Raw genomic sequence first — 11,791 nt, 5'->3', positions numbered from 1 at the left:
GAGAGAGAGAGAGAGGGTGAGAGGGAGAGAAGTGGAAAAAGCGAAGGAGAGATAGAAAGGGAGAGGGATTGAAAGGGTCAGTAAGTGGAAGAAGCGAAGGAGAGATAGAGCGTTACCGTTACCCATTGTTGCGACTTCAGACCGTGCCATAAGAAGTAATCACTTCAAAAGTTCCGAAAATAGTGTTTGTGTAGATTAAACCTTCTCACTGAAGTTTAGAGCAAAATTTCCAAGAACAAAATAAAATTGACACAATTTTAAAAAATTGAACGTACGCTTTTTTCATTCAGAAGCTTGACAGAAACTGATTTAATTACTTCTATTTAGAAAATTATTTATTTAAGTTTTAGGTTAGAAGAAATCAACTGTTTCCCCAAAAAATCCTTCCACCTCGGAAATCAGTTCCGTTACCCTACCTATTTATAACGGTAAAAAAAAACCAGATGCCTCGACTAATAATTGAACAATTTCTGAAATTCGAAAACAAAAGCATCAAATTCGGAAAATTTTGGATCATTTCTAATATGAGATTACCGAATTGATAAACAAATCCGTACGTATATCAAATTCACAACTGGGGAGTGATGGTTACTTGAGCCGTTGCGTAACGTTCGCCAAGGCAACGGCAAAAGCTTGCAAGGCGCTGAAGGGGTACTGGAAATCCAGTGTGTAGGCATTTCCGTCTATTCTTCCAAACTGCATCACCTAAAAGTTAAATTGAATACTTTTTTAGTATTTTATTACTGGGGCCCTAAAAATGTTACGGTCCATGTTAAATTTTAGTTTGCGATTTGATTAAAACTAAGGGTTGTTCGTGAAATCTATACCCGTCATTTTTTGCAGAGACAAGATCCCATTTATTGACACGAATAAGTTTATTTAATCACCTGTTTTCCTCTGAATTCGATCTGGAAATTTTTCGCACTTTCTTGCGTGACTCTTCCACCGAAATCGAGTTGATAAACTTGACTTGATTCGTTCCACATCGGTGCCTTGTTGTGCATAACCAGCTCCCGCCGAACTACTTCCGGTTTGTGCCCGGCACCCGCTCCTCTTTGTTTCAACTAAATCAACCAAAAGTATTATATTAAAATCGAAATATAATACAACATAAATATTATTTTAAATAGTTGATTGAATGATCATCAGATGTCACAGTTTAAATTTATTTTTTGGGGACAAACCTTCTGTCGAAGTTGTGCCTTCTGGAAAGTTTCTAAATTACGGTAGCTTCTCGAAGTTTCATCCTGCGCCGGACCCTCATCATCTGAACTTTCAGTTCGATTTCTTCTTCCTCTTCTATTCAACAAAGGACTCGAAAGAAGTCTTCTTCTAATAGGAGAAGCCGAGGCTGGTCTTTTTCCTTTTTTGGATGGAGCTGGACTGCTAGGTGAACTCCTTGGCAATCTTTAAAAAAAAACGTCAGTGATAAAAGGAAAAGGAGTTCAAACTTAATATGGAATTCAAATAGATCGTAAATAATTATTGATCATACCTTGAAGAAGGACGAGGTGATGGTGGTGGTAGAGAATGACTTTCATCAAAATCTCTGAGTCTTGCAGCTAATCCATCTAGAGACGAAGCCACCGAACCACTGTGACTCGATCCTCTGAAAAAGCCCACATTACAGTCAGAGAATAACGATATACGAATTGATCAAGACGATATTTAAAAACTCACCTAGCAGGAGAGGCACATGCTTCCAACTGGCCCGCTTTCTCCTTAACTTCCAAAGACTCCCTTTTCGGTTGACTTTCTTCCAGCTTGCTACAACTTTCTTCTATAACTTCTTTGACCTCAACATCATTGTTATCATTCTCATTTCCTTCATAATTCCCATTTCCCTGTTCTTCTGCATGTTCTGGTAACTTCGGTGGCAAAGATATCTGCTCTGTGCTTGGGAATATATCACTCGAATCAAGGCTTCTAGATTTTCCACAATTCCTGAGTCGCGGTGGTTTTGCATTCTGCTGACCAATCTCATTCTGTACTTTATTCTTTCTTCTCTTTTTTGGTTTCCTTGAAACTAGGATCAACCTTTTGTTAGGTGCATCCTTCCTGAGCATCTTCAAGGCCACATCGCAAGGAACTAGCTGAGCATCCACCAAATCCAAATATCCAACGCTGCAACTTCTAACTATGGAATCAGCAGAGCAAAGAGGACCGATGCTCATCACCGTTGGAGTCCTATGAACTGCTCGGGGTTGACTCAGACCCTCGAAGTCTAGGCGGGCCTCTTCGTCGAGGTATTTACAGTCATCTGGTTTTGTGGATTGATGAGGCGAGTTTAATTTTCCTAGAAATTTACAAAAAATTGAAAAAAAATTTAAAGATTACGAAATCTTAATGACCTAAATAGAAAAACTAATCAGGGAACACTAACCACAACAGTTGCTACTCTTGCCATCCTTCCTCTTCAGCGTGCACTGACAGAGATACTGACCAACATTGTTCTGACTCGATATCCCATCAACTTGCTGAGAAGAAGTGGGTGAAATCGCACCATTAGTCGCACCAATCTTATCCCTCACTTGAGAACCATTTGGAGAAGACAAACTACCACTCAAGGTACTCGTCCCACTATTAAAACTATTTTTCGACTGTACAAAATTTTGAGAAGCTTGAATGGCACTCTGGTTACTCGACCCACTGTTGGAACAACTGGATCCACTAACACCATTGAAATAAATTGGTTGGGTTTGGGTGCAGCCACTACTGGTGCTGAGGCCGTGTAAAATCGAATTTTGAGACCGAAGGCTGCTTCCATTGGACATCTGACCATTCTGGATAGACGTGGGAATAATAGAGTGACAATTTCCAAGCTTCTCATCAGTAATCTGGTTTATTTTGTTGTGTTCTAATTCCTTTTTTATATTCATGTTAGTTTGATCAGCTAACGCGGTTTTTACCCTCTGGATACTGCCAGTGAAATCTGTGCTTGGATTGGAAGTAGCTATTAGAGTCTGGGTTGGAGCTACTGCGTTTTTAGGAGACTGGAGAGCTGGAACGTCACAGCATCTTGGAGCGTTGTGTCTAGGAGGCGTCCGATAGGTGTTGTTAGAAGAAAACCTCATGTTTTCACACAAAACCATGTCTTGTAGATCTCCATAAGGAAACTCGTCTTCGTAACTCTCGGCTCGAGCTAAAGCTGGAGAAAGTGAATCGTTGGCTAAAAATTGATTAGATATTTGTGATTTTGGTCGAGTCGAACTTAGTCTGGTTGCTCGAGGAGTCATCGGAGCTATGGGTGGTGGTTGAACTTCTGTGGAATTTCTGGATGCACTCTGTGGTTCTTGGAATGTTTCCTCCTCGTCTTCCGAGAATAGGTTCGGGTTGAAACTGGGGTCTGGACCTAGAAGCAAATCAGTTAAGTAATAAATTAATAAGATATTTCAAAAATCATTAGGATAGAGGCACTAGTTTCAAAATTACCTGCAGGTAAATCATCCCGAAGTTCGGTAATAACTAGGGTCATTTGTCGTGGTTGCAAATGCAATAAAGATGTTCTGTAAGTCACTTGGCCCAAGTTTGCTGGTATGGAATCAGCTAAACCGTGAATTTTGAATTTGGTGCCCCAGATGTTTGATGTGACTTCGACCAACCGAGCATGCTAAAAAAGACAATAGGTATTGTTTTTAACAAAAAAATTTAATTTTTTAGATTTATTTGTATGAAGAACTTACTTCAGGTAAAGTATCAACATAAGCAAGATCGTCTGTTTCTTCACAGTATTTTTCCTCTCGTCTTCTTTTGTTTTTCCGCCTGTTTCTTGGTGATCCACATAAATCAGCAGTATCCCTTTCTGTATCAGATCCATCGCTAAACATCGGATACTGAGAGGAAGTCGGAAACTCGAGAAAATGGCAAGAGCCTTGGCTTTGAGGATCAAATATCACAAACTCCGGACGAATTTTACTGGTTCTTCTTCCCTTCAGAAGTGGTATTAGGCCGCCCAAATATTCCAAATAAAGGGTGTAACAGGGTGCGGGTTCTCCAGCGTGTCTCAGCATCGTACAGTGAAGCCTTCCACCTCCTGGTGGTGGCCTCGAAACGAATCTTCTCAAATCTCTCGGTTCTGGCACGCAGCATCTAATATAAATTAGAAAATAATAAATGGTTTCTTCATGAATTTATGAACTAGGTGTTTCTCAAACCTTTCTGTTTTTTATCAGACTAGATTTTTATTTGCAGGTTTCCTACAGGTTAGCGAATTCTGGAAAATCAGGGAATTTAAAACTGGTCAAGAAAATGCAGGGACTACCAGGTCAAACCTTAAAGAGAGGGATTTTTCGATAAACTGAAGTTAATGTTTAGCGGTCATCTATAATTAACGTAAGGCTTTTTTCTGAAATTAGCAAACCCCCCCCCCCCTCCTGTAAAGATTTTAAATATTATTTTGTTAAAAATATAAGCATTTTTTAAAAGTCATTCTTTTTTCTTGACCCGTTGCCCACCGTCACCACGTGGAGGTGCCCTGGGAGCAGGCACAAAAAATATCGATTCACGATGTCCCTTCTTATAGCATATTATGTAAGTAATAAATCTTGGCCTCTGCTTGACGTGGAGAATGACCCTGTTGGTCAAATCTAAGGTCATCCCTTACGGTGAAAATGCTCAAAAGTTGAATGTGATTTCGTAAAATGATAGGCCCATGGTCTGAAATTTAAAGTCGGTTGAATGTAAACACTCAAGCTTGGAATTAAAAATTAACTCGTTCAATTTCTGATTTTAGACTTTGAACCTATCATTTCACGAAATCACATCCACCGGGATCGTAATCAGCAACCCGAAAAACATAAAGGTCCACTGGTTCGAGACCCGTTCATAGCTAACACATCAGCTGAGAGATCAAAAGAAGGATTTGACCTCTAGGTGACCTCCAAATGACCTTCAGAGTTCGGTTTGACCAACAGGTCAAGACGTATTCGGACGTAAAATTTTCCGCTCTTTCAGAATCCGGGGTAAAAAAATTGCATCACCGAATTAAGGTGTTTGGCTTTCATTTGACCTTGATCTAGACGTGATGGGGTCATATGGACACCGGGATCGTGATCAGCGACCCCAAAAACATAAAGGTCAACTAGGCTGAAAGATGCTCCACCTCAATTTCATCTTGTGGCCCTGTGTAATTAATCATTGGAGTTCAAAAACCTTTTTTATTAAAAATTTACCTTTTTTCTAAAATCTTCTTTTTTGTGTTGTTAAAAATGTATCTCTTAGTTGAAAAATCGTATTTTCTGATAGAATATTGACCTTCTTGATAAAAAAACTCATCAATTTAGTTAAGGATTCATTTCTTTGGTTAAAAACTGAACTATTTTGTTGTAATTAGTTGTTTTTTTTCGTTAAAAAATAATGTTAAATGAAAATGTAACTATTCTTTTTTTGGTTCAAAAGTTTTTTTTAGTTTCTTTCTTCAAAATTGTTCTTTTTCATCTGAAAATTCATTGTTTTGACTGAAAAAGTCATTATTCTATTTTTGTTTCAAAATTGACCTTTTTTATTTAAAAAGTAATCTTTATGGTTGAAAATTTAAATAGTTGGTTATAAATTTATTATTTTAGTAGAAAATTTATATTTTTTGTTGAAAATTTAACTTTTGAGATTAAAATCTTTTTTATTATTGACTAACAAATCTTTCTTGGTTGAAAATTCATCTCTTTTGTTAAAAAGTTGTCTCTCCTGATTAGAAAGTAAACTACTTACCTAGTGGGTCGTTAGCGCCCCGGCTTTGTTTCTGTTTTATGGTTTATCTGAGCATTCGGTTTTTATTTTAAAATTAATAAAATTATTTATTGAAATTATGTATTTAAAAATATGTTTAAATTTTGTTAAAAATATTGTTTAATTAAGGACATAATTTAAGTAAAATTAAAATTAAAAAAAAAACAAGGAAAAAATCTGGTAATAAATGGGTCAAAATTTATTTTCAGTAAAAAATTTTGTTATGTGAGATTTTTCAATTCCTTTACAGAATTTTGTATGACTGTTGTCACTAAAATTCTTAAAAATAAATTCAGAAATAAACATTTTCTAATTTGCGCAATTAATCTCCTAGTGTATGGTTGTTTTTAAATAGGAAATTAACATTTTTAACGTCCAGAAAAAAAATCGTCAGTGAAAGTCATTAAATTTTGTAGCAACCCTGATTTGTAATTCAGATTTCAAGAATTTAAAATAAGGACTAATCAAAAAAAGAAAAGATTATATGGCTCTAAATATTAAAAAGTTTGAAAATTGAAGGTATTGAATATTTTAAATATTTAATCTTGGGAGCTTGAAGTATTCGAATAGTTCAAAGGCAAACAATTTTTATAATCGAGAATTTAAATTTCGAAATCCTGGCGTTTTTGACGCTTTAATTTAAAAAATGTTTCATATGCAATGACGAAACTGTAAACATAAAAAAACCGATTCTATGTGAAGAAGAGACTCTTTACCCACCAGAAAGTGTACATTTTTCCATCTTATTTCCCTTTCGGTTTAGATAGCTCGAGGGGAAAGGATCGTAAAACGGATGTATAGTATTCGTGAGAGCGTTTCTCAAGTAGAAGACAATTTTTCAGAATATGGCCGAAACGTGACTGGTTCTCTTGTTCAATATCGATCGGTGGATGAGCTGTTTTACTATAATGTAACCATATGTGGCTGACCATAAACTACGTTGTCAATTTGAGGGTGAAGAGATTGCGCTGAAAACTACGGTTGGTAACAGGGCGGAAGGGGGCGTCAGCGGAAGCAAAACAAAATTCTCTATTGAAATTAATTGGAAATGTTAAAATGGCGATTCGCTAATCTATACAATATGAAGGTTGCCTTGTAAATTGATGTCGATTGCTTTCAATTGCAAATGTGAAAACTCAAAAAATAATTATAGTCTTAATTTGAAATAGCGTAAAAGTAAAAAAACATCTTCATAAATCTTCAAGTCAATACTTTGTCGGTAACAGAAATGCTGGAAACCTTTACTCTTTACTATCCACAATCAATGCAGCTTTAAAATATAAAAACTATTGATTCAGGGTTAACTATACAATTAGTTAAAATTATCCGATTAAAAGTGAACCTAATTGAATTTATCTATATTTAGGCAGAAAATTAATTTTATTTGTTGAAAATTCATCTTCTTTGTTGCTGATTCAACTATTTTGTGAAAATATAAGCTTTTAGTTGAATTGAATTGGTTGATAATTCGTTTTTTATTCGTCTTTGAAAAGTAGTTTTTTAAACTAAAATTTAACTATTTTGTTAGAAATTCCTCCTTTTGGGTTAAATATTGATCGTTTACGGTAAAAAAATGTCATGCTTCTTGGTTGAAAGTAAAAATTTTGTTTAAGATTCAACTTTTCTTGCTAAAAATTTAAGCAATTTGTTGAAAATGTAATTATCTTGTGGAACATTCAATTATTCAACAAAAAATCGTCTAAACCAGTTTCTTTTGCTTGATTGATTTGGCCTAGATCTGGTTTCGTCTAGACCGTCTATTGTTGACAGGATATTCTGGCCTAGACCTAACTCTGGTTAGTTTTACATAGAGTGACAATTTCTGAGTGTTAATCAGGCAAATTTTATTAACTAGTCTTTAAAAATATTTAGACTGTTTTAAATTGTTCAACATAAAAAATTAACTTTATAATTTTTTGGCTTTATTGTTTTGATATTCTAGCCTGGCCCTGATCTAATTTCAAAAAATTGTCAGGGTGTCTATAACTAAAAAAAAATAAAAAATTAACTGAGACATTTTTTCCTTAAAACAAAAAAAAAATCACAAGAATAATATTCTCATAGATATAAACAAGTTTTCCTAAAATATGAGATACTCTATTTTAAAAGAATATTTTCAGTAATTGTAGTGCTTTTAGTAAATGAGTGATTCTCCATTGTAGTTAGAAATGAATTATAATATTCTGTATTCTAGTGGTAGCATGCGCAGTTTAAATTTAAAATGGTAGAGTTCGATTCCCTGTGCTTGCGAATTTCCTGCGAATGCGTTTTTCTAGCATTATATTGAATATAGAAGTTAAAGTATTTTAAGAACTAACAATATGTTGAATAATTAGAATTTTTCTAAAATTTCAATATTTTCGGTTACAATTTTGGACAGCAGGGTTCCAGAAGAATAGAAAATATTTTTTACTATTTTATTTGTTTGTCAATTATTTATATATTATTCACTTGTTAGCTAGCCGGTGACTTTACAAAAGTGCTACAGTGCTGACCAGGCCGAAACCATAGACCGTATTATTTGCGGTAGATTCGAGTCTAGACGGTCTAGTTTGGGGCTGGCCAGCGCCAGAATATTTTCTCTTAAAGGCCGTCTAGGGGATGTTTTTAGAGACTAGGGGTGTATGAATAAGCGAGGGGATGAGGGAATTTTTTCATATTCATTTATAACTTCACCGTACTATATGATTTTCTTACCGTATCGTGCTCGCAAAGAGTGCAGCGACTAGCGCCCTCAGTCTTGGTGGTAGTGGTAGTTGTTGTACACTGGATTCTTTAGTGAGGGCTGCCCTTACAGCGAGTCGAGACAGAAGCTGAAGCGATCCTACCCTCCTGAAAATTTTGAATACATATTCACACATTCTTACCAGTTTCGGCCTTTCTTTTTTGTTTTTCAAGAGTTCTACTGCACAACATTCAAGGACAGAAACCTGGTCGTTACATTACGTACTCTAAAAAAAAGGAAATACTGCTACTCGAGTATGGAGAAGCACTTTTCTGTGATGACTGCTGGAAAAACATATTCATATATTCTCGACCATTTACAAATTTCTTTTCTTGCTAGTAATCGATTCCGTAACATCAAAAAAATAATTGATTTTAGATTCTTATGAATGTTCTCGACTCAAAAATCAAATGTCTGAAAAATATGTTTTCTGTGATTTTTAGAATCAAAATAATATTACTGAGGATTGCGCTTGAAGTAAAACATAATTTTTAATTGAAAAATGTTAAAACTTACAACAAATTTTATTTTGGAAATTTTTTTTCAAAATATTTTTGTATTATTGCTTCTTAACAATTTAAAAAATATGGTTGAATTTTAATACTTGACGACTCGTTTTTAGACAAAACTTTCTTAACAACTACGATTTTTTTAATTCTCTAGAATTCTGCTGTACACTGTGGTGACAAAAATTTGCTTTTTAAATTGTTAAAGCATTTTTATTTCGACAATTTGTTCAAATATTCGAGACACGGAAAAACTAATAGCACTATTTGATTCTCAGGAAAAATTGGCATAAAATGAATGTATTAAACAATTTTTTACTCTATCTAGTTTGTTATATATCATGAATATAAACTGTAAACCATAGAATTGTTTATTTATTCTACTTTTGGTGAAAAGCAAAGCCTTTCAGAAATTTTTTTAGCGGAATCGAATGGTTTTATTAATTCCTAAGAACTAATTTAGAATTTCGTAACTCGCAGTGATAATCAAATTAATTGAACAATGTAAAAAAATTCCTTAAAATATCATCTATTAGTTTTTGCGCTTCACTTTTCCAAATATTTGATCAAAATTGGTATATTTATCTTGTAACGCATTTCTAGGGTTTAATTCATATATTTTATGTTCATTAGCGTTTAGAAAAAAATGTTTAAATAAGTTAGTCATTGCTTTTTGATGGTTAGATCTGAGGATGATAATTTTGATATTTATCTCGGATAGCATTACATTCTAGGAACTCTTTTTATAGATATGATTATGATTATAGAGCTCTATCAGCTCTCGAATGTCCTTTCTCATTTTTTTTCTCAAAAATATTTCGAATTTTGAGAACGTTTTTTCTCTCTCGAACATTTTATTCTTGGCATCTACATAATTCTGTCGTGAGACCCTTTAATTATTTATTTTATTTTGAATCCACTGATTAAGTAGAATATAAACATTTTTTGAAATCTTTTAAAACACCCAAAACTATTTTAAATCCTTTGAAATTAATAAATTTGTTAGATTTTTGAAAATCTCAAGTGAAAACCGTACCAAATAAAATCCTGTAAAATATCTTTCAAACTGACATTTTAGAAATCCTATAAAATTCTTTAAAATTGAATCAAATCTTTGAAATCCCTGGAAAACTCACACATTTTTTTAAATACCTTCAAATTTATAAAAATTCCGTAAAGTCTTATGGAATCTTTTAATTAATATTTAATTTATCTCAGGCCTCATAAAATATATAGAAATCCCTTCGAATTTTTCTCCATTTCATTCACTTTCTAACGTTATCTAAAAATTCTTTCAATTTCCCTGAAAACTTTCACAATTGAAATACTTTGAAACCTAGTAAATTATCATAGAATTTATAATATCACTTGAAATTTCTTATAAAAATTAAAATTAAAATTTTGAAGTCTGAAATCAGATGAAACTTTTTGAAATCTCCTCAAATCCCGTGAAATTTTTTAAAATGGTCAAAAAGCTTTGGGACCTTTCCAAAATCTATTCAAATCGCGGAAATCAGCGTAAATTCTTTTAAACTTCTAGGAATCCGTTAGAATCTGTTCAAAAAAAGTTTAATCTCTTTTAATGGTTTAAAAAAATGTTTAATTCGTGAAATTCTTTTGAAATTTTGATTTTTGATACTGCGGATATGTTATTTTAACTAATCTAGCAGAGATGGTTGAAAATATTTTCAAAGTTAAAAGAAGAAATAGTTGCATTGGCGAGTAATTTGAGAAAATAGAAGCATTAGTGTCATTTTTTTGAAAATAATAGCAAAATACTTTGCAGCATTAAAAAAAAAAGTGCCAAAAAGTGTCAATAGAGGCGTGAGTTCGAGGCCTACAGCTCTTTTTTTAATACCTTTGCCGAAAATCGAATTTAGAATTCGTTTTTTTTAATGACCGTATATGAATTGCTCATTGTTCTTTGATTAAATGAAATATTTTATTTTACCTAGAAACCCAGGCAGCATGAACGCGTGCACCCGTTGCTACGAAAAGCCTCCTGTCATTATGACCCCATGTCAAAGCCGATACCGGACACTGAAATCAATATTGAAAAAAAATTAGTTAATAATATCGGGACAATAGCGTGTCTCGGATATTTAAAAAAATCTTGCAAAAGACAAAGAGTTTCTGTATGAGGGGCTTTAAATAACTGTCAAGAATAACAAACTCAAAAATTTTTTATTTGAATTTTAAATTGTTTCTTTGCGTTTATTAAAAATTGCATTTAAAAAATGCTATAATATTAAGTTCATGGTTTTTAAATATTAATGGTGGGGAAAAATGTAAAATTACTAAAGGAAATAATTAGGGTATTTTGAAAATAAAAATTTGCGACCACCTTGATGTACGAGGGTAGTTCAATAAGTCCTTAGAATGAAGTATAAAAACAATTTTTTTTGGGTAAATTTTTTTTTATTTTTCAACATAATCTCCTTGAAGCTCTATACACTTGGTCAATCGCTTTTCAAGTTTTTTTAATCCTTCAGAAAAGTGCGTTTTCTTGGAAAATTCAAGTCAGTTTAAGAGCTATTTAGGACTTTTAGAAGTCTGGAAGAATTTTAAAAGGAGTTTATCAATTTTCGGAAATCTTTCAAAGTTTTAGATTATTTAAATCTCTGAAACCCTTTAAAAGTTCTAAATATTTTTTAAAGTTATTCGAAATATTCCTAAAATTTGGAAAAATGTTTTAAAATTAAGAAGAATTGCCTCATAAACTTCTACGTTTTTTTTTGAAAATATCAAACAATTTTTTCAATGGTTTTAAATCTTTTTAAACAATCTCTTTAAATTAATAAAAAGAATTAAAATAATTGTTTTAAATGTTTAAAAA

At 33.1% G+C, this 11,791-nt stretch overlaps 1 protein-coding gene across 1 annotated transcript in view; it reads right to left on the bottom strand.

Moving 5' to 3' along the window:
• The window catches only part of LOC117171493 (tubby-related protein 4), a 152,731-nt gene that overhangs the window by 1,340 nt on the left and 139,600 nt on the right, over positions 1-11,791 (bottom strand). Inside the window, exons 7-16 of the mRNA XM_033358852.1 lie at positions 10,907-10,995; positions 8,422-8,556; positions 3,684-4,089; positions 3,433-3,610; positions 2,384-3,352; positions 1,681-2,296; positions 1,496-1,609; positions 1,185-1,407; positions 888-1,064; positions 558-705 (exon numbers count right to left, since the gene is read on the bottom strand). Coding sequence (XP_033214743.1) covers positions 589-705; positions 888-1,064; positions 1,185-1,407; positions 1,496-1,609; positions 1,681-2,296; positions 2,384-3,352; positions 3,433-3,610; positions 3,684-4,089; positions 8,422-8,556; positions 10,907-10,995 — 3,024 coding nt within the window. The 3' untranslated portion in view covers positions 558-588. The remainder of the gene's footprint in view (positions 1-557; positions 706-887; positions 1,065-1,184; positions 1,408-1,495; positions 1,610-1,680; positions 2,297-2,383; positions 3,353-3,432; positions 3,611-3,683; positions 4,090-8,421; positions 8,557-10,906; positions 10,996-11,791) is intronic.

The sequence above is a fragment of the Belonocnema kinseyi genome, chromosome 4, assembly GCF_010883055.1.
Source record: "Belonocnema kinseyi isolate 2016_QV_RU_SX_M_011 chromosome 4, B_treatae_v1, whole genome shotgun sequence".
Lineage (NCBI taxonomy): Eukaryota > Metazoa > Arthropoda > Insecta > Hymenoptera > Cynipidae > Belonocnema > Belonocnema kinseyi.
The sequence above is the reverse complement of the archived record's forward strand: the minus strand, read 5'-3'. Positions and strand labels throughout refer to the sequence as shown.